This window comes from Gallus gallus, chromosome 2, assembly GCF_016699485.2.
Source record: "Gallus gallus isolate bGalGal1 chromosome 2, bGalGal1.mat.broiler.GRCg7b, whole genome shotgun sequence".
Lineage (NCBI taxonomy): Eukaryota > Metazoa > Chordata > Aves > Galliformes > Phasianidae > Gallus > Gallus gallus.
Window position 1 is genome coordinate 79,448,842 of NC_052533.1, and position 21,010 is coordinate 79,469,851.

The 21,010-nt window shown below is 45.0% G+C and overlaps 1 protein-coding gene across 1 annotated transcript; it reads right to left on the minus strand.

The window, feature by feature from the left end:
- Positions 1–3,836: 3,836 nt before the first annotated feature.
- Positions 3,837–20,520, minus strand: UBE2QL1 (ubiquitin conjugating enzyme E2 Q family like 1). Its single transcript, XM_040695392.2, has 2 exons — positions 19,585–20,520; positions 3,837–5,161 (listed from the first exon to the last, which is right to left on the minus strand). Exons 1-2 carry the CDS (start codon positions 20,389–20,391, stop codon positions 5,030–5,032), a joined length of 939 nt encoding a protein of 312 aa, XP_040551326.1. The 5' UTR covers positions 20,392–20,520; the 3' UTR covers positions 3,837–5,029.
- Between the last annotated feature and the right edge of the window lie 490 nt (positions 20,521–21,010).

Consider the following 21,010-nt stretch of genomic DNA (forward strand, 5'->3'; position numbering starts at 1 on the left):
AGTGTCCCTACTGGCTGCTCTTGTGGCTGTCCCTCACCTCTAGCCTTTCATGTACAAAATGAAACCGCATCTCTGGTGCAGTTGTGCTGATAATAGCAGCTGACTCACTTTCAACCTATTTGTCCTCAGACCTACTTTGACAGCCACTTTATTCTTCAGAGCGAGCAGAGCAAAACTTTAAAATGTGTCACTAACTTGCACAAAAACCTCCAGTGCAAATTTAGTAACCCATCTGCTCTGCAGAGCAGAACCCAGGTCAGGAATGCACTGAACACTTTGACTCAATCCAGCTGATACAGACGTTTGTAAAGTATTTGCAAGATTGGTATATGGATATAAAGCAGGATGCACATTGCCTGGGTAGGCTGTGCGGCCTGCTCACCCAGACGGAAAGGCTGGAGAAGATACGTGCCCAGGAGCTTTTCTTCAGCATCGCTACTGGCTCCCATCTTCTGAAACGTGCTGTGTGTAGTAGAAACCATCTAATATAGGTTGGTGCTTGTCAGGCTGCTGGGGGAACAGAACACTGGAAAATTCCACTGTGCTGGCAGGTTGGCCCGCTTAATTCTGTTAGTGTAATTCATTGTACACTTTGAGAGAGACCTTCCTTCACCAGCATTCACCTACTGCTTGGAAAGGCCAGACCTTTCACACTGACTACGCAAACGCTTCCCAATGTCAGACAGCTGGGCCTTCAGGTCCCTAAGCATGCATCACACCTGCCCACATAACACTGAAAAGTAAGTCTCAGAACACCCACAAAGCTCCACAGCCCAGCATTCAGCTGGAAGACAGCTATTCTCTAAAACCATCCCCAACAAGAAAAATGTGTTCATATTCAGCCATCTCAATGGAGTTCTCTAAAACCATATATGTATTATACAGTCATATCACTTGGATTTGTCACACTAGAAAGTCTTTGTCCCAACTACGATATTTATACAAGAAGGTACATTTTAAGATCTTACTTACTGCTTAGGACAAAGAGAATGAATTGAGCTCCTTTTTTGCATGATAGAGTCAGAGAGCTTCAAAGAAACAGTCCATACCTATTATCTTTCTTTGAACTTGGGACTGAAGTGCAGGCTGGAATGGATAAACTGCCTTTGGGAGAGAAAACAAGGCAAGTTCAAGAGGTCTTTGAGTGCCGTGGTTTGGTTTTAGAGCTCTTAGGACAAATTCCTAATGTGCACCATGTTCCCATATAAATCATCAGCTCTGCTCTTTGTAGAGATCCTTCAGCGTTTAGATATTCAGAGCCAACTTCCTCCCTTTACCATAAGCTTTCTTCATCCCATGTCTGCATTCAGCTGAGTAGCTTTTCTAGACGTAAAGAAGGTCTTCCGAAAGGACACGTTCTAAAATAGACAGGAAGCAATTTCCTAATGTCATTTCACACCTCCCCAGATGCTACTTTCAAATTAATCATCTGTTCTGGGGGCAACAGATGGAAAATAATATTCTTGATTAAATGGGCCTAATGAGAACTGGAGGACCTGTGTTGACTGTTGATTTCACAAGAAGCCCTGAGAAGTTTTTGGACTGAGTGGGAATATTGACATTTACTGTAAGCAAAAGAAGTGTTGCTACTTCTTGACTACTGAGAAACTCTGATAAAGCAGAAGACTGGTGATCTATTTTGATTTTGGCCTTCCCAAGCTTAGGATCTGGAATGACACTTGATCTATTTTTCAGCCATGAAAGTGAGCTGATGGCACAATGCGAGTTTCACACCACAGCTCCAAAACTTGTCACCCTTCTCAGTTTCCAGAAGGAGGATAGAGTGAGGAGGAAGCAGGCAGCACTTTCTAGGATGGAAACAAAAAGGACATTTCAGGATCTTTTTCACTGACGCTCCTGCAACAGAAATGCACCGGGAGCAGCTCTGCAGTCAACTCCTGCAATAGGTCCTATCCCAAGTAGTCGGTCCTATGTAAATGGCTGTCCAACATCCTTGCCTGGTGCCTCCTGCTACCACGCTGAGCTCTCCTCCCTTGATTCCTCATTTTATCCCCTTCCACGATAGTGCTGCTTCTCTGGCGTTTCAGCTGTCTGATTTCATTCTCCTCACTTCATATTTCTCTCTCTCCCCCCCCTAGATCTTGCTCCCTTCCTTTCTCTCACACACCTTCATTTCCTGATTTTTCTAAATAATTTTTTTTTTGGCCTGCTGGGTGCAGAAAAACTAGAACCTATTCTTCAGCAATAGCACTGAGGCATTAGCTACTGATACAGCTAGACAATAACGATACAGTATTTTCCCCTAAAATAGCTCAACCCTCTTTCCACATCTTTTAAATACCCACATTCCTAGCAATCTGCCTTCCTCCGCGGTCAGCAGCACAATGCTTCTGTGCTCCCTGCTGTTCCCTTTTCCCTGCGCTTCCCCTAGCACAAGTTGCTCCTGCTGTAAGCCATCTCTTCAATAGGCACATTTTTATTTTTGGTGTGGCAGGAACTTCATCCTGCCCTAGTTCGTGCAGTGTACTTTTGCTTCTTTCTTCCTTGGACTATTTGTTGCTGTAGCTTATCACACACGCTCTGCTCCCCTTCTGCTATAGCTTCAAAGCACTCCACATTTTGATTTGCCTCTCCTGCAGCAGCGAGACTCAGAGTGATACAAAGAACCTCCTGCAGCCAGAAAGCAACTCTGATTTTTAGCAACGACGTTTGCTCTAACTATTTAAAGCACATTTAAGAAGATACATAATAAGTAGGTTTGAGGGAAGTGGTAGCGATCCACCCACTACCTTCCTTTTAGCTAACCCTTTAATTAAGTATTAAAGATACGGTTCTCAGGAAGATTTAGAATAACTCAGTGGCAGAAAAAAATGAGACAGGTTGAAACACAGCAGAGAAAGAAACATCCCCCCCCAAGATTTCACCACACCTTCACGTTGCTTTTAACAGTATTTTACCGTACTGATGAGGCAAGAGCTTTTCAGAAGGGAAATAAACCTTTCCAGCTTTCCCATGATAGATCTCTCTATACATTTTCAGTAACTCCCACTAGGGATTGCAAATTATACAATGCCTAACTAAACATACTCGTTTCCTCTTTCCTAGCAGAGAGCAAAAAAGTGTTCATAAAAATGGATAACTAAATTACTTGAAACGTTATTCCTCTCTCAAAGGACACATTCTGCAGCTGGATGCACAGAAGCGACACACAGTTGGAGAGGGAAAGCACATATACACAGAATTACAGCATTGTCTCTGAGTATAACATAGGGTGAGATAAATCACAGCAAGATTTGCTTTTTATGGTAAAAAATGAGATAAGGCACACCATGTGTGTGTCACAAAAGGAAAGAAAAGGCAAAAATGGAAAGCGTGAGAAACCAGCGATGTTCACAAGACTGTGTGGGTCTGACCGGCGTAGCCATTATGGTGAAAGCTCTGATTGTTTTCCTCTTCATCTAGCTGACAAACAGCCACACTGGCAAAGCAGATGAACTGAGCAGCAGTTTTGTACCAGTACTGCATGAATATCTATCTGCTCTGCTACTTCTTAATTCATGCTCTTGTTCCTTCACTCTTCGTACCTCTTTGGTCTTCTCTGTTGTGTGCAGTCTTACATCAAAGCCCCGGAACTCTCTGTATGGTCTCCATTGCTGCTATAACACAACCAGAACCCAGTCAACCACTTTGCTTCGTGTTAGACATGCAAAGGAAAGCATTTTCAGGCGTGCACTTCTTCCCCCTCCAAATTAAATTCTTAGCAATGACACTGTCCTTCTTTCAATTAAAATATCACCATCATGTGATTTCACAGTAGGAGATCTATTATTCTGAATACGAAGGTTGGCCAAAATGATTAAATTCTTGAGGCAACAAAAATGATACTGGTGATTTTATTCAGCATGTGTCCAATACGTTTTTCCATTCAGATTCCACATTTTTAATGCTTTTCTTATACCATTCTAAACATTACCTTCAGCTTTTATGGAGTCCCTTAAGAAAGTTTTTCCATTTGTTGACCAGAAAACTTAAATCTTAATGATTAAATAATAGGACACTTATATACATCAGTGGGTTTTCTCAGATACTGGGCTCTAAGTACATACAATGTCTATCGAGTAGAAAGAAAAAAGAAAAATCCAGTCATGCAAATCATCTTACAAACCATGTTTCATTTGCTTCGAAAATTTTTACTCCATTACTGGCATATCATTTTAAAATTAAGCAGACAATTTATAAGGTTGCTTTGTCCATTCCCACTTGTTTGTTTTGCCATTTTGAAGAACTGAGGGGCCACATGCGACTGCAGACGGTTCTGGCAGGGTAATTACGCTTCTGCTACCACCAACCACTCCGAGCCCTGGTGTGGATGTGTTTAAAAAAACCACCTAACCTTCAGCTAACTGCACTGCTTTATTTCTGAACAGCACATCACAGTATCAGCATAGATAGCACATTGTAACCGGTTGGGTGATTCCACTTAATAATTTGTCAACACTAGGACCTTTCAGCACTTTAATTCCTGTTTCATTTATGAATTAAAGGTCATATATAGAGCACAAATGAGGTCTAAATTTAGTCACAGCAGACCACAGTTCCACATAAAGACAAATCTTCAAGTTATGTTGACCTGCTAGGAGACAAAGATAAACAGCACAGCAAACATGTACCTGCAATGCACTGCTTCCCTATTAAATATTAACTGTTTCATTTACATTTAAATGAACTGAGCAGTAATGGATAGACTTTCCAGTACTGCTGTTTGGTGCTGCTGTCATGGAAAGAAGCTGAAGACAATGTGGGCTGTATGGGGGCAAATGATGCAATCTCAACATCCGCTCAAGTGACTTCAATGGCGACCATTCTCCAGGCTCGAAACATAATCCTAAACAGCATCTTTTTTTCCTCTCCCTCTGTAAACACATCTGTTCATAAATAACTTAGATGTCTCCTTGACATTCATGGTATGTAACTGAAGCTGAAGTAGAAAAGGATGGGCGGTGTACAGCACTGAGGAGATGTCACAGTACTTTTGTTCAGCATTTTTGTTAAGTGCGGGTTGCTAACATCAGCCATCAGAGACGGGTGGAGTGACCCACCCATATTTTTCATGGGTCTTCACCAAACTCTTAAATGTTGCTTCAGCTTCCTTTCGACTGAACGACTTTTTTGATTTGCCAGCTTTTCTGCAGATACGGCCCTGCACCGAACAAAAGAGAAAACCTTCATTAAGCATGTGAATATACGCAGCTGGAAACCATAGCTTAAGTTTTCAACACCTCCAGGCATTAGGCACTCATTTGCAGATCCCAGAAAGCATAGCTCCCAAACTGGGAACTGGGGCAGGCAAATATGCTATTAGAGATCATTAAACATTGTAATGCAGTAATGGAAAAAAATAAAAGACCTCTGCAGGGCTTTTCTCCCCAGCGAGCCCCTGTGCTGGCACACTGCCCTTCTGGGCTCACTGCTCTTTCGTGATGTATGCAGACTGTGCAGATGAGAGCAGGGATGCCCGCTCCGCAGTGCTTGGTGTGCCGGCCCCCACTGCGCAGTCCAAGGGCAGCACTAAGCAGACGCTCCTTGCCATGTGCAGCCCCGGGCCCTTTCCTGCTGCTAAAGGGAGGGGCTCCGCAGGTCACCCCCATGCTCCAGGAACCAGCACAGGCCTGAGGAGACAGACATTTCTGAGCAATTTTTATGCCATGCTTGTAAAGCAGTCTGAGGTGAGACTGACTGTGGGGCAGCCGACGACTGGAAAACCACCACAAAAGTGACGCATTTCTGCTTGCTCCATCTCAGTGCTACCAGTATCCAGCCCTCCACACTGCTGCCAATGCAGAACGTCAGTACAAAACGTGCCTTTCCCATGAAACACACTTCATTTGTCTTCTCCTCTGACCTGTCAGAAACAAACAGCCTTGGGATTTCTTGCAGGCAGGAGCACCTGCTTGCTTCCAACCTACATTAAAAAAATTCCCATTTACATACCGCCTCATGATGAGTTGACTCGATAATACCTGAATGCATATGCATCTAAACATACTGCACTTCTATTACTTTGCAATTAAATATTACCTCTAAACACACGGCGGTATATAATTTCAAATCCTTGCATGGCAACATAAACATTTAATGTGTTATTAATAGCCCACCTTATTTTGCACATTGGTCCGTGTCAATTACAAAGCAGCCCTAACGCTCCTTAAAGCATTTCTGCCTATTGGATTTGTCAGAAGATAGATGTTTATTAAAATCAAGTACAGTAATTTCTCCAACTTGTCAGCCTGCACTGCTTTAGAATATATCGTATTTGATGAGCAAATACCATAGGATCCAAATTCGCACGCTCTTATTTTTTTGCACTCTTTCACTCAGAAGGCTGCAATTATTATTACTGAGAAAACGATCAGCTGCGGGGAGAAAAACAATAAAACATGGGGAAAAAAAGAAGACAATGAACTCTATCCTCAGAATACCACTAAATAAGTAAGATTCCTCTGCAGTCATCTCAATTGAGAAAGCTGTCAGAACACTGCACTGATATCGTTTTGTTCAGCACCACTATTGTTATAACAAAACTATGGATTCAGGACATTAAAAAAAAAGCCATTTCTCATTCCTGTCCTTAAAAGTTGTTTTCCTGTGTGCTTTGACTTCTCTTCCAGAAAACCCGAGATTAGGAACTTCGTTTCACTCTTGATTTATCCCTCCTTGGTTCTCTCAGATACAGCTGTTTCACCTTTTGCTGCTTTTCTTCCTATCCCCCATTTATAAATTGCCAGTGTATTTTCTCTTCAAAAAACCTGCTAGACTAAACAGCAAGACAACTGCCCTATCCCCATACTAACTTGGGGATTAGTATTTTGCAAATAAGGGTGGTCTGAAGGGTACTTGTTTAGTCCTGCAAACATGTTTTCTAAAAAAAAATGTTCCTTTTCCAGTTTTGGCACAATTAGTAATTAAACAAAACTAGGTAGCATTTTCAAAATCTCCCAAGTGCTACTTTTGATATTGCTTTTCCCTGGAGAATTACTGCTCCAGTTGGGTGCTCTACACACAACGCATTCACATTGACTTATTAAATTCCATATGCTGCAGTAGTTACAAAACATTTTGTAATTTTTTCCTAGCCCAAGCTTCCGCTGGAAGTATACTTGGAGAACTACAGGAAAAGTTAATGCAAACTGCAACAGAAGATGAAATTAGCAAGGGAAATTACGTCTTCAAAATGTCACCCATTAAATGCTTTTGAATGTATATATAAACCTGATTCAGTACTTGGTTTATAGATTAGATCAATTTGCCATCTCATCTTACACACAAGATTTTTTATAGTTTAAAGCTTCTATACCTTTCTGAATTGTTTGCATAGCACCTATTACACTATGATCTATGTCTTCTTCAGTTTTAAGCAAGTTTTGATACTAATCTGTACCTAGAAATAGGATCCTGGCATTCAGAACAGCTACCACTCACATTCAGCGTCAATTGCTTACTGCTTTGAAACAGGAAAGAATTCTTTGGTGCCAGAATAACGTAGTGAGCATCGTGCCACCTAAAATATCACTGGAGCTGCAAGAGACAAAATGAGCACTGTTCCATAGTTTTCTTCTCGTACTTCCTTTTAGTGTAACAGATCGATAAAGCCATTTCTAAAACACAATCACATACCACATGCAGGTTAAGTGTAAACCGTGCCATCAAAGACCATCTAATTGTACTGGATGCAGTCTTCTCATTTCCATATGTTTATACAGCAAATACGGTCACCACTGTCTCTTATTAACCAATATCTGCCAGGTATTTATAATTTGTTTAAAATTTAACCTTGTGGTTTGAAAGTCTCCCTTCCTGGTGCATCAAATAAATCTGAGAAAGAAAGAAGGGTGGAACATCAGTCAAAATAATCTGGATGATTTTAAGTTGATGCTAGAGTGGTATCTACCACGTGAAGGACTTCTACCTTCTTGCTATTCCCACAAAACTCTCCCCAGATTTAATTAAAAATGGCATTTTATGCATAAAGTATCATCAAACAACAGGCACTGTTACCAGCTCTTACTACAACTTGTTTTCCAATTGCTATCTAAACGTACAGTCATGTTAAGTCTGGTCAGGAGACTGTGAGCTGCTGCATATTGTAAATATGAAAAAGATGGTAAATACAGTATGCAAATACAGTACTGCCATAGCTCAATTGTGCACAACTGCATTGTGACTGATTTCCAAACCATACACGTCACTACTGCCATGGCAAGGCACACAGATCATTTGCATCACTGACGTTTTGAGGTGCCTGGCACCCAATCAAGAAGAGTATCAAACTGATAGCTGAACAAGATCAGCACATTCCACAAAAGATTTAAAACAGAGAAAATCCAAGAAAACCTTTCATAAAGCCATTAATGTCAACTTCAGCTATGAGAAGTCACACCAGGAGCTTATTTAAGTACTCGCAATACTTTCAGACACTCACAGAGAGCTTTACATAAAGGAATAACTGAAAACCTAATTAAAATAAAGAGTTGAAGAGAACATTTCAGATTTTGCCATCTGCTGTAACTTCATGTACTTACCAAGATGTAATTTTAACAAGCTAGAAACATGAAAGGTGAAAGTAATGACGCAGCATGGTTTACACAGCCATGCTGAAATGCAGGAGGGCATGTGCTGCACTGAGCCTCCTCATGAATCTGTGCTCCTGCTGTGCCTGGCTTTCAGTGTCACTCTTTGCCCAAACTCATGAGCTGGACTGAAAAACTGGTCAGGATCTAGTCCACAACCCTGCCAACTGCCAGGTAACTGACAGGTGCTGCAGGTCACCTTTCAGGACCTTGGACATACTGAGTATTCCTCCGTATTTGGCAAAAGAACACAAGTAAGCCTCATGTATGGTCTGGCACCCAAATCTGCAAATCACTGTGGGCAAATCTTGGAGCTTTTCTAATCCTCGGTGACGCCAGAGTAGCCTCCATGCCCTCCTCAACCACCAGTACAATCAGCACATCCTCTCTTGGAGGACATGGCGCGACAGTGACGCACATCCTCACCAATATTAAACTCAACGTCAAATAGCTGTTTGAAGTCGCTTGGCAGCGCTATCAGGAATGTGCCGTATCTTCTCTTATCCAACCGCATCATGTCACAAAGTGGTCTGCAGACAGATTTAAGCCCTGTAAAGAGATGCCTAATGTGAAGCCTGAAGCTCTTCAGCTTGGAATACAACTCCAACCATCTATCTGCCCATATCTAGACTATGCGCCATGAAAAATAGTCCTGACACTTATTCCTTTATTTCCAGTCTCAGGATGGCCTCAAGGGAATTTTTTTAGCAGCAATGAAGGGATTTATCTCTCTCATCAAACCAATTAGAGTAGCTCCCAGACTGAAACTCAACAGCTCTGGCACAGCACACAGAGTGAGGTGCTCTTCCACCCTGTATCACTTTCAGCACTCTCAGACTACAGATGGGGAACCGTCCTCTCACAGGGTCAGTCAGTCATAGACATGCTGGCTGGAAGGGACCTCTGGAGGTCTCTAGGCCCAACCAGGCACTTGGAGCTGAACCACCAACACAGGCCCAGCCCACAGCAGCACTGCACAGCCACGTTCTGAATCCTTCAGGGACAGAGGCCTCACTCAGTATTGCTGCAATGCAGGTCCCACGTACTGGGCCTCAATTTTGCAGAGATGTACTGGAAGCAGACACCAGTCCTTACGTAACTAAGGTGATTCTGAAAACAGCCTCAAGCCCTGTGGTCCGCATCTCTGACATGCCAAGGCAAACTCTTCAGTGACACACAGGCCTTTTTTCTTTCTGTTTTTTGTTTGTTTGTTTTGTTTTCTTTTTTTTTTTTGCTTGTTAATAAGAAGCATTCATTACAAACAGCACACATCTAATACACTCAAGAAGCTGAGAGGCCTTTGAGTTGTTAGCACTAGCCTTAACACAAACCCCTGGTCCTGCATTCCTTTCATTAACCCTTGATAAGCAAACAACTTCAGACTGGTCTTCCAAGAAAACCATACCTGTTTTCTGTACGCAGGGCTAAATGTAGCCCATGTGTTTGAGTCAGAACAAGGCTGCATGGCCAAAATTTCATTTTCTCTCTTCATCTCTTCAATAGCTGTGCCATATCACAGCTTTCCATGCCAAGAAAGAAGCAGTCTGTAGTGAATCACTTCCAGGTAAATGTTGAGAAAGAGAACAAAAGCAGAGGTTTAGACCTCAAAAGGCTGTAGCAAGTCACTGTGCCATGCATGGCATCCACAGTGATCCCTCCAAGGACAGGAAGGATGCGCCCACACTGTCTCATTGTCCTCCACAGCTTGTTCAAAACTAGAGGTTTTTCGGAGAGCAGGAGCACAGTGTGAGGCTCTAGTACGTAACATGTTCCACTCAGGTGACTGTGACTAATGGCCTTGGGCCTCAACTGTGCAAAGCCACATACTGCGCAAACACAGCCGAATCTGTTCAGATAAGCAGTGGAGGAATCCAACAGTTAGGACTGAACCAGTTCTATTCTAGAATATTTAAACAAGTTTCCAGAGGAAAGCATTTCTCCCAGCTTTAGAGAAGCATTCAAAAGCAGAGCTCAGGTGGGCTACTGTCACGCTCTCAGGGCAGTGACTGCAATATGTCGTATCATTGTTAAATTGTAATACACATGCTTCCTCCTTTCAGTTACATGGTTTAATTCTTCTTTTCCCCTCACATACCAATGAAACACAATTGATTAGGTCCCAAAACTGCAAACAATTTGTACCGCACAAACAGGTAACAATTTCAATTTCCTTGTTACCTATAGCTAAAACAAAGCACTATAGCAAATGATGCAGGCAAATACTGCTAATGTTGCAGAGTAAGTGAATCAAAAGCATCACGTTTTTCTGCAAATGTATGATTTTTGAAGCTGTATTTCCTTGTCATTTTTAATCTCCTTTTTAAAGATAATCCACACAAAGAAGTAGAAACTCAGCAAGTTCCAGCTTTAAAGCATCCTACAAATTACTCCTTTTGGGAATGTACCTTTTTTGTCCAGGAAGAAGAAATCTGAGTTCCAGCTGGGCAATTATTAACACTCCCTTGTTTGGTGCAAGCATCTTTTAATCAATACGAATACCTACAGCTCCAATCCCGGACTGCTACAGGGCACTGTGCTGCTCCTCCCCACCTTTCTCTAAGGACAGCAGTCAGTAGCACGGCTTTAGCACAGCTGAGGGTTAAGGAATTTTGTGCATTTTAGGAGTCAGACAGACACTGTTTTGGCAAAAGAACAAGAAATTCTTGTCAGCCAACTACATCCTTGAAATTTGCCTCTGGCCCCCGAAGTTACAGCACGGGTTAGATCAGAATAAAGGTGGACTTCCATCATGAGACAGCCGTGCCACCACACAGCACCTGCTAGACCACACGCACAAGGGTCATTTTCTGTGTGAGTTTTCTGAAGCTCCCTGGAGTCCTCTCTCCATGCTGTTCCTGCAGTTACTGACAGCGATTGCTTTGTCTAGCTGAGGTGGAGGTGTTCAAGGCCAGGTTGGATGGGGTCACAGGCAGCTTGGTCTAGTATTAAATGTGGAGGTTGGTGGCCCTGCCTGCAGCAGGGGGGTTGGAGCTTGATGATCCTTGGGGTCCCTTCCAACCCACGCCATTCCAAGATATGATTCTATGATATGAAAAAGCCAGAAGCATGACAGCTCTCTCTGCACTAGCCCACAGGTCCTCCACATCACCAAACTGAAGTGACCCAGGTTGAACACTGCCACAGCTGTGAAGCAAAGTAACTCAAACCAAAGCGAAGCAAAGCATCCTTTTTGACAGGTGTTGCAGACAAAGGAGCCACAGCCCAGACTGCAAAGTCTGTCTCCATGTTTCACAAAGGTACGCCATAGCAATAGAAACTGAACAAACAAAAGTAAAAAGCAGACTACCTCTGTGAACATTTAAATGACATAAGACCAAATTGGGTAGGACTAGTGTCACAAGCTGGCGCGCTCGTTCCTTCATCTCTGGACTGTGATATGTTTCTTATTGATGCACATGGACATCTTAGTCAGAACCCTTGTTTCCAACTGCTTTAAGCACGTATCCTCAAAGCACCTTCAGAAAACGGGTTACGTGTACTTCACAGATGGGAGAGAAGACTATAGAGAAGCTATATGACTAGCCCACAGCTGCACCTGAAGTCAGCCACAAAACCTAGATGCCAGATTTGAATCTCTGCTGTTCAGCTTAAATGCTCTAACAAGGAAATTGAAATTATTAACTAATGACTAATTTTCCTCCCACAGAATTATTAAACACTTCAACTCTGAGTATACTTTATAGAAATACTTAATTTTGTCAAAATTATGGGAAATTTGATGCTTAAAGAGCCTCATAGACAATTCGACAAAATTAATGAACATTTTCTTCTTTGTGATTTTTTTGTAAGGGTGCATAATCAGGCAACAAGTCCTACAGCAACTGGGGGGTTGTTACTATTCATAATACAAGCCTAGAAACAGGAGAAACACCTCGTCATTCTACAGCTCATAAAACTTAAGTATGAGAAACATCTGAGCTCTGGGCCATTTCATAACGCAGGCTTACTCTTCCTTCCTCAGGTTTACTTTCACTCATCTTTGCATGCAGATTTGGGATCGTTACTGTCTTTTAACTTCACCCAGGGCTTCTGAAGATCCTGGAGGATGAAATCAATGGGGATAAGATGACAGTTTCCAAGGGCAGACTCTGCATGTGGCAAAGGAAGGCACGTGGCACACATCTGTCACACACAGCTGAGTACAGGCATGCTTGACGCACCTCTCTTCAGTCTGGTGTTTAACAGGAACGGGCAAAACTAGATTGGCTCCTTGATCCTATTTCAGAACAGGAAGCAGTTGTGTATCTTAACTATGATGCCCACTCGCCTGCTCTGTACAGATCAGTACAGAGCACATACTTATTTTCATCAAGGCATACTTATGTTTCTCCCTTGCTTATGCACCATCCCATGCAGCTTGTCCTGCAACTTCCCAAACTCATGTGATTACCACTGGTTCTGCTGAGAGTTAAAACCTGCCAGGAGGAGCGTTCAGCACTCTGCAGAAATGACTCCACAGTGGGCAGCTGAACAAGGTGTCAGGCAGGGCAGCCCTAAGCCACATACTCTTCATAGCACGACAGAAAACTGGCATCCAATTTACAAGTCAGACAACTGGATCCCGCGCATATTACATTTAACATATATTTTGAGCCATTCAGACAGGATAATCACCACAGCCTCCAAAGTTCTCCCTGTTTAACTGCAGAGTGATTGCACCTGGCAATCCTCACATCCCCCCCGGTGCCTAATGTCAGCATTACCTTTTTTGACAATCATAGAAGGTAATTTGTGAATGGGAAACCGTATGTGAAGGACTGAATATGTCAAGGAAAGAGATATTCACCGTCTCTCATCGGTGCGAAAGAGCTCAGGCAGGAAAAAAAAACTCAGCTCCTATTACATTACTTAACCAGTATCCCACTTTGTGACTGCAGATTCTCACTGGGGGACATGGCTAGCAGTAAGACATCCACCGTATGAGGACCAGAATTATCTCAGAGTTACAAATCTTCAATTTGGAAGTCTCCGGTCATGCAAGGAAATCCCTGGGCACTGCACAGATGCTAGGAAATCAGCCTATTTTCAAGGCAAGCCTGTAAAAGAAAAAGAAAAAAAAAAAATCTTCCACACAGCAGAAAGTAGGTTGCTTTGGTTACTCCTCCGTGAGAACACCATGTCACCCCTCAGGGACTAGGCTTTCTGCACTGGAAGAAATACAGTTCTTCCACAAAGTATTTGACAGAACACGCAAACGCTACAGCTCGCTCTACTTGAACAATTTCTCTTAAGGAAACGAGGACTCCTTTTATAGCTTAAGGAAAAATTTTGCTCTCCTGAGCAAGTTCAATTTCGCTACGAACCAAAGCATCGATTCTTTTGAGTTTTGATTCAGAAGATCAGCCAAGTAAGAATCATTCCACTTGCCATAAAAGCATGTTCTAAAATGGGCGGTTTGTTTCAATTTAGTGATTTTTCGTGTTTGATGACTATTTAACACTGAGAATGAGAGCTAAATGTATTTTAAAATCTCTAAAAATCTTCCTTTCTGTGCTTTGAAGGGGTAAAATGGAGATTATGTTCCCTCTGCTTTTTAGAAGAATTAAATCTGCCTCCTACTTCAACGAGTTAGAATCCTTGTGTCTTCATTCCGCTCAGTAGAATATATTTGCATAATAATAGAGTCTATAGTCAGAAGAGCAATATATCAGAGTACACATGAACAATGTTTTTTCCAGCCCATTCATCATTCCCAGCACCTCAATGTGGCAAATATATGCTCCCTCTTAAAATTCAGCCTGAAAATGAGGGATTTCTCAATTGCAATAAAAGAGAAACCTTCGAAGGCCAATATATCTGATTTTCCTCCCTATAACTAAACAATATTCTTTGTTACCTCTTCAACACAGCATTTATACCTTTTCATGGGGAACAAACCCCGTAATATATTCTTTGCCTCCTCTGTAATCTCTGTATATTAGTCAATATGTATTCAGTGGCAGTCCTAACCTTGAAGGCAACCGGCATCATTTGCTCCGGCAATAAATCAAAAGCTAAAAGCAACACAGTTTTATTTTTAAGGTCCTAATATGGAGATGGCCCCAAATAACTGAGAGGCCATTGAATCCTCTACAACTTTGTGCAGCATTTGAGATCAGCTGATTTATTCAAGGCTACAGTCCTCAAACTGAGTATCCGGAGCAGGAAAGCTCATGGATTTGCAATTAATTTCTGCTACACGTATTTGAAAGACCTGGAACCTGCTGACCTCCTGGACACCGTGTAAGTCCCATCTGCTATCTGCTCTCTCATGCTTCTGTTTGAAAGGATGGAAAGGGAGAAGTTTAGACTCTCAGCAACAGCTATGCTCTGTGTTTGTTTGTTTGTTTTTTTCCATAAAATAAGCCCACTTCTCCTGGTAGAAGTCAGCTGTGATACAGTATTTTTAAGATGGAAGGAGAGATGAGTTTAATGTTCATGCAAGGCACATCTCTCTTCAAGCAAAGAAGCTACACTGAGGTATTTCTAACGTTACAATGCACAAATAAAAATTATTTGAATTAAAAATATTTTGCTACAGGAAATTAAATCTTAACCACAGATTACATTTGGCTTTGATTTAAAACATTAGAGAGGTTCACATCAGCGAGAGCGCTTATGACTATGGATTCCCCATTCAGCACGCCTTGAGAAAATCCCTATGCTCGTTATATTTGGTTATATGGTAGAATGAGGGCCTGTTTTCCTCAAAACAAAGAGCTTTTTCCACGAGACTATCTGCAGACTTGACAGCTACCTGCAGCTGGTTGACCTGTCCTCAGCCTCCATGGGGAGAGCCAGGGACTCAGAACAAGGACAAGAAGGTCTGCACCAAACAGTTTGGGCCTAATCTGGCAACTCCTCGAGGCATATAGTTTTGTCCCTTTTGAAGCTGCTACTAAGCCAATGTCAAATCATTCCTCTCTGGAAAGAAACAACATGGATTTATTTCATTTCTCCAACTGCCTGCTAACATTATCCAAGGAAACAAGCTGCAGTATCTTCTTCTTCTAAATATAACTGCTAGTGTTTAGTTTAGTGCATTAAAAGACCCAAAATCCTCTTCCACTTCTGGACAAAGCCTGTTTTTCCTTTGGGGCTATATCATCCGCAGCATCTTCAGATGCAAGCCTGCTCCTGAGCCCAGTGCCAGCCTGGGTCATGTGCGTCACCCAGTGAGGATCACAACCAGCCTCCCACTCCTTCACTGCTCTCATATGACTGGCACTGCTGCCGCTCCCTTCACCCAGCTACTCATGTTATTAGTCTTACCATCACAACTATACTGTTATCAGGAAATGGAGAGCAACAGATGCATTTTTAAACCCCTCTCCTTAATTTCAGATTATTGTGAGGTAGCATCACTTGGCAGGCCGTTCCCACAGCCTAGATGAGACGACAGACATGGGAGGTCCTGCCAGGCAGGAATGCTGAACAGTTGCCTTCAAGATAACCGACAACTGGCATTCACATTACTTCCTTAGCATCACCCCAGGTTAGTATTTCCTTGCGTTAGCTCCTAGCCCCACCATTGCGCTGATGGCAACCTTGACTGGGGCTCAGTGGGGCTGAGCATCTGCCCATGGGGGTGAAGTCAGCGAGTGGCTGACTCAACATGAAGCCGTCCCCTTGAATCCCAGGCTGCAGTTGACTTAAGGACAACACCAAGTTTATAAAATAAGATTCTGGATTCCAGATAGGTAAACAGTCTTAGGCCTTTGATGTACTGAGAATTCCCCTCAAGATACTGACTAGGGCTGTGTGAATAATTGACTTATTCAGCTGAATAGCTGAAGCAACCAACCAAACAAACCCCAACTTGTTTGGCAATTTTTTTTCTCCCTTTTAAAACTGAGAAAAAAAAACAAAAAACATAGTTTGGGGTTGATGAATTGTTTCATTCAAACATAAATTACCTCTCTTCCATTAAAATATTTTCTTCCAGACAAAAGCTATCTAAAAAAAAAAAAAAAAAAAAATGCAATTCAAGGTTTCCAACAGGAAACAAGGGTGTGGAGAGAAACCCAAAATAGTTACTGGGCCAACAGGAGTGCCTCTGCATCCCATGATGTAAAACATTTTCCAAGCAATAGTATCCAAACACCAAGGGTAACACCTGGTGAACCCGGAAAAACACCCATCCTATGGGAAAATGCAATGCAGGTTAAGACTCCTGCTCGAGTTTGGGAATTGGGACCTAACGCCTCAAGCAGTGGACCAGCCGTGCTGAAGTCTTCCTACAAACCAAACTCCTGAATTAGATGCTCCACTTGAGAGACATCAAAACGATTCCTCTCATTTTTTTCTTTTGCTCTGCTAAAAGGTTTGCAATATCTGTCAAAAAAATCTGAAACTGTCAGGAGTCTCGATTGCCACAAAATGTATTTTCAGTGCTAGCTCCATGAGCTTTTCCATCACTTTGTCAACAAAATAAATAAGTAAAAAGGTTCTATGCATTCAGAGGTCAACAACTTGATATACCAAGAAGAGCTACAGTTTTTCCCCCAAGAACTAAAACCCAGCACAGAACAGCAATGCTACAGTTAGTATTGCAAAATGGCACTGGAAAGAAATAGTGAATGAAATCAACCACCTTGGTTTTATCATTCAAACTGTCAAAAGGAAAAAAAAAAAATGCATGTTGGTGGAAAGTTCAGCCCTGCCTACTCACATCTGCGCTCGCGTTACAGACACGCACCCTCAGATGTGTCACAGCCCTGACTATTTACGATGATTTCATGCCACATCACCGCTCCACGCGTGGGTGACGTTTCTCCTGAAGGTCCCCACAGCCCCTTGCTCCCAGCGGGACCCACATGGCAAAGTTGTCTCTGAGGATGATTGCCCTAGACCTCAGCACGAGCTGGGCTGCACCCACAGTTAATTACTGCTGATTTTTAACTTCAAAATTAAACACTGACCCTAATTGAGGCCATTGCCGTCTGTTCAGGAACAGCCACTGTAGGCGGTTAGTCTGCCTACAGCACAACAGGAGTTACCTCAAACCAGCCCTGCAGCTGAGGGGAATACGGTACCCTCTACTTCCGACATTTCTGCTGCTGTATTCTCTTTCTAAAAATTACAGCCCAAAGCATATTACCTTTACAACAAAAACCGTAACAGGGATCCAGGAGTGTCTGCTGTATTTTGAGCCGTATTATGCAATTGAATCAAGATTACATAACCAGAGTGTGATTACAGAAATGTGGCTCCCATTACAGAGCCTGGCTACAGTTACAGAGCGGCAGCCCATCGCAGATTACACATCTGCAACTCAGAAATTGAATTTATTGTTAATATCACCTATTAGCGTTTCAGCTTGGAACGCATACTCTGAGACTTGGGAACACACATCTCACAGCTACTGAGCTACTAAGTTACCAGCAGCCATTTATTTCACCCTTTTATTTCACCCCACACACGCTGTCCTTTTTATAATTAACATCTTGAACTTCTGGAAGAACGTTCTTGAAACTCTTGTATATTAAATGCACCTACTAACGATGCCCTCAAACGTCTTTTGGTATCAGAAACTAGAATGGCTTTGTGGAAAACTCTTACAGGATTTAGAGAGAAATGTAGGATATACAGCTACATATTTATTAATAATTCAATAATTCAGTGTTTTTCTTAAGTGAGTCATTTTATGATGTCAGTGAATCTCAACCATTTAACATTCAATATCTGATACTGCAGAAACGTGCTGAATTGTTGTGGGGGGAAAAAAAAAAAGCAGAGACAATTTAGCACTGTCCTCCTAAATTCTTGTTCAAAATAACAAGAAATATAATTACTATAATAAGAGATGAGCTAATAAATTGTGTGACATAGTAGGAGTAGCTGCAGAACTTTGGTATACCTTAATGGGCTCCATGTAAATGAAGGCTGCTTTTTTGGTTTTGTTTTGTTTTTTTCCCTGGGAGGTGTTTTTTATATCCCAAGGTGACCTAGAGAGCTTGACCTCTTCAAACGAAAGGCAGAGAAAAATACAATCTGATTGAAGAAAGCACAGTAGGCCCAGATCATGCAAGGAAAAAGGGAGAAAAAGCCACTTACAAATGAGTCCACCAAACACCCAAATTTTCTGTGTTAAGACAAACCAAGCATAGGCAAAGAGGAGTGACGTTCTCTTTTCCAAACAAACGGAAAATATATTATTTGCTCTTCTCCTCACTTCCAAGATATGAACGCAAGAAGTTACACAGCATCATGCAGTGACTGACAAGGAGCTGTGCATGGCACGGAGCTCAAGGGCATTCACGAGGTGAGCAGAAAAAGCACCCTGCTCAGCCACAGGTATGCTACGCTGTCCGCTACAGTGACCACGACAACGGGCTCCACTACCAATAGTTAGCCAGGTATTAAAAACATCTTATGAATTACTTCTCTCCCAAGGATATTCTGCAGAAGAAAAAAAATAATAATAAAACATGTTGATTGAGCTGGGGACAAATGAGATAAAAGGGGCAGAGGAGCTAGGAACCTCCTGAGGAGGGGAGAAACGAGAGGGAACTGCAGAGTCACCCTGCATGAGGTGCCACCTCTGGGCAGCGGCACTTGAAGCTGGCACAGCTCTGCCACAGCAAAGTCAGGTGCGGGCTCCAAAGGCCACCGTGGAGGACGGTGGCAGACAAAGCCCTGCGCCAGAGGCTGGACTTCACACAAGAAGCCAGCCAGTACGGGGCCCTGCCGGCACGGCTGACCAGCTGGCGAAGGGCTCCAGCCCCAAGCCCCAGCGGGTGCTGCAGAGCCCCGCTTGCTCTGGGGCACAGGATGCCACCATCGTGCACCTTGATGCCACCGGCAACAGAGCCATGAGGAGGGCCGCCAGACACGCAGGAGGGCACGATGGGGTACCTGCTCCTCGCCCCTCCGTGCCGCCCCGCATCCCTACCACGAGCGGCCGGCCGAGGTCAGCCACAGGCAGAGGGCCCCGCCGTCCCCGGGGCCGCCATCCCAGCGGGGGCACGGACACCCCGCGCCCCTTGGCCCCTACCTGCCCCTTGACCAGGCTGGCGGCGAACTGCCTCATGACGGCCTCCACGGTGTAGGCGCTGGACCAGCCGCGGGGAGTGAGCAGCTCCATGCAGATGGCCCCGCCGTCCAGCACGTAGCCGTTCTCCAGGCGGGGGCTGAGCACCCTCATGAAGGGCGGCGAGAAGGGGAAGTTGTCGGGGAAGGTGAGGTTGAGTAGGATGTACTCCGTGTTGGTCTCCTTCATGTCCTGCCACAGCACCGAGTCCTTGTCCACCTGGTGCAGCTTCACGTTCCAGTCGAAGAGGCTCTCGTCCACCAGCTCCACCGAGATGAAGCGGTCACTGAGCCGCGCGATGTCCTGCAGCTCCTTCATCAGCCGCCGGGTCCGCACCTGCGTGCAGTGCTGCTGCCGGCCCGCGGGCGCCAGCGGCCCCGAGCCCGACGCCAGCGGCACCAGCGGCGCCGAGCCCGGCCCGGAGCTGGAGCCGGGCCGCTGCGGGGCCGCCTCCCTACCCGCGCCGGGCTCCCGGGCCGCCTCCCGCGGCTTCTCCCGGCCGCCGCCCGAGCGCGGCGGCGGGGGCTGCTTGGCCGGCTCCAGCGCCTTCTTGGTCTTGCGGCCGCCGGGGCTGCTCTCGCTGCTGCTGCTGCTGCTGCAGCCGCCGCCGGGGGGGCCCTGCGGCTGGGGCTTGTTGCTGCCGTTCTTCGGGCCGCCCCGGCCGCGGAGCGATGAGCCCTGCTGGCTGCTGCGGTGGTGGTGGTGCTTGGGGTCCTCCGTGTCCCGGTTGTGCAGCCGGATCAGCCCGATTTTCCGCAGCAGAGTGGCCATGTTGCGCGCGGCCGCGGTGCCTCCTGCCGCTATTTTATATCTATCTCTCTATCTTTATTCTGGAGCCCCGGCGGTGGGCGGGGGGGCGGCGCCGCGCGGGCGGGGACCCCTCCGCGCCGCTCGGCTCCGGGCGCAGGGGCGGCGGGCAGGGAGGCGGCGGCGGCGCGGGAGGACGTGCGGCCGCTGCTCACTCAAACGCCTCCTCCCCTCGCTGGGGCTGCTGCGAGCGGCATTGCGGCGCAGGGGCTGCTGGCAGGGACATCACGGCCCGGCGGCCGTGGCCATCATCCCGTTAAAAAAAAAAAAAAGGGAGAAAAAAAAAAAAGGAGAGGGAAGCGCAAAGGAGAGCCCCCTCCCCCCGCGCTGCGGATGGCCTCCCCGGCACCTTCGGCTCACACCCACCCCAGCCAATCCCCGGCGGGCTGGTCCCCTCTGTGCGCCTGGCGCCTCCCCCGGGCGGGGGGACCGGCGGAGGCTCGCAGCACCCGGCTCCCCGCTATCCCGCGGCGGCGCAGCGCGCCCGAGTTCTTTGTTCGGCGCCGCCGCGGCCGGGCCCTGCCGCAGCCCCCGCGCTGTCTCCGCGCCGAGCCGCCGGCTCCCGCCGGACTCGTCCCGCTCC

Coding starts and splice junctions, on each gene's coding strand:
- UBE2QL1 (XM_040695392.2), bottom strand. CDS start 20,391: ATGGCCACTCTGCTGCGGAAAATCGGGCTGATCCGGCTGCACAACCGG. Junction 5,162..19,584: donor CCAGCCTGGTCAAGGGGCAG/GTAGGGGCCAAG, acceptor TGTTCGGTGCAG/GGCCGTATCTGCAGAAAAGC.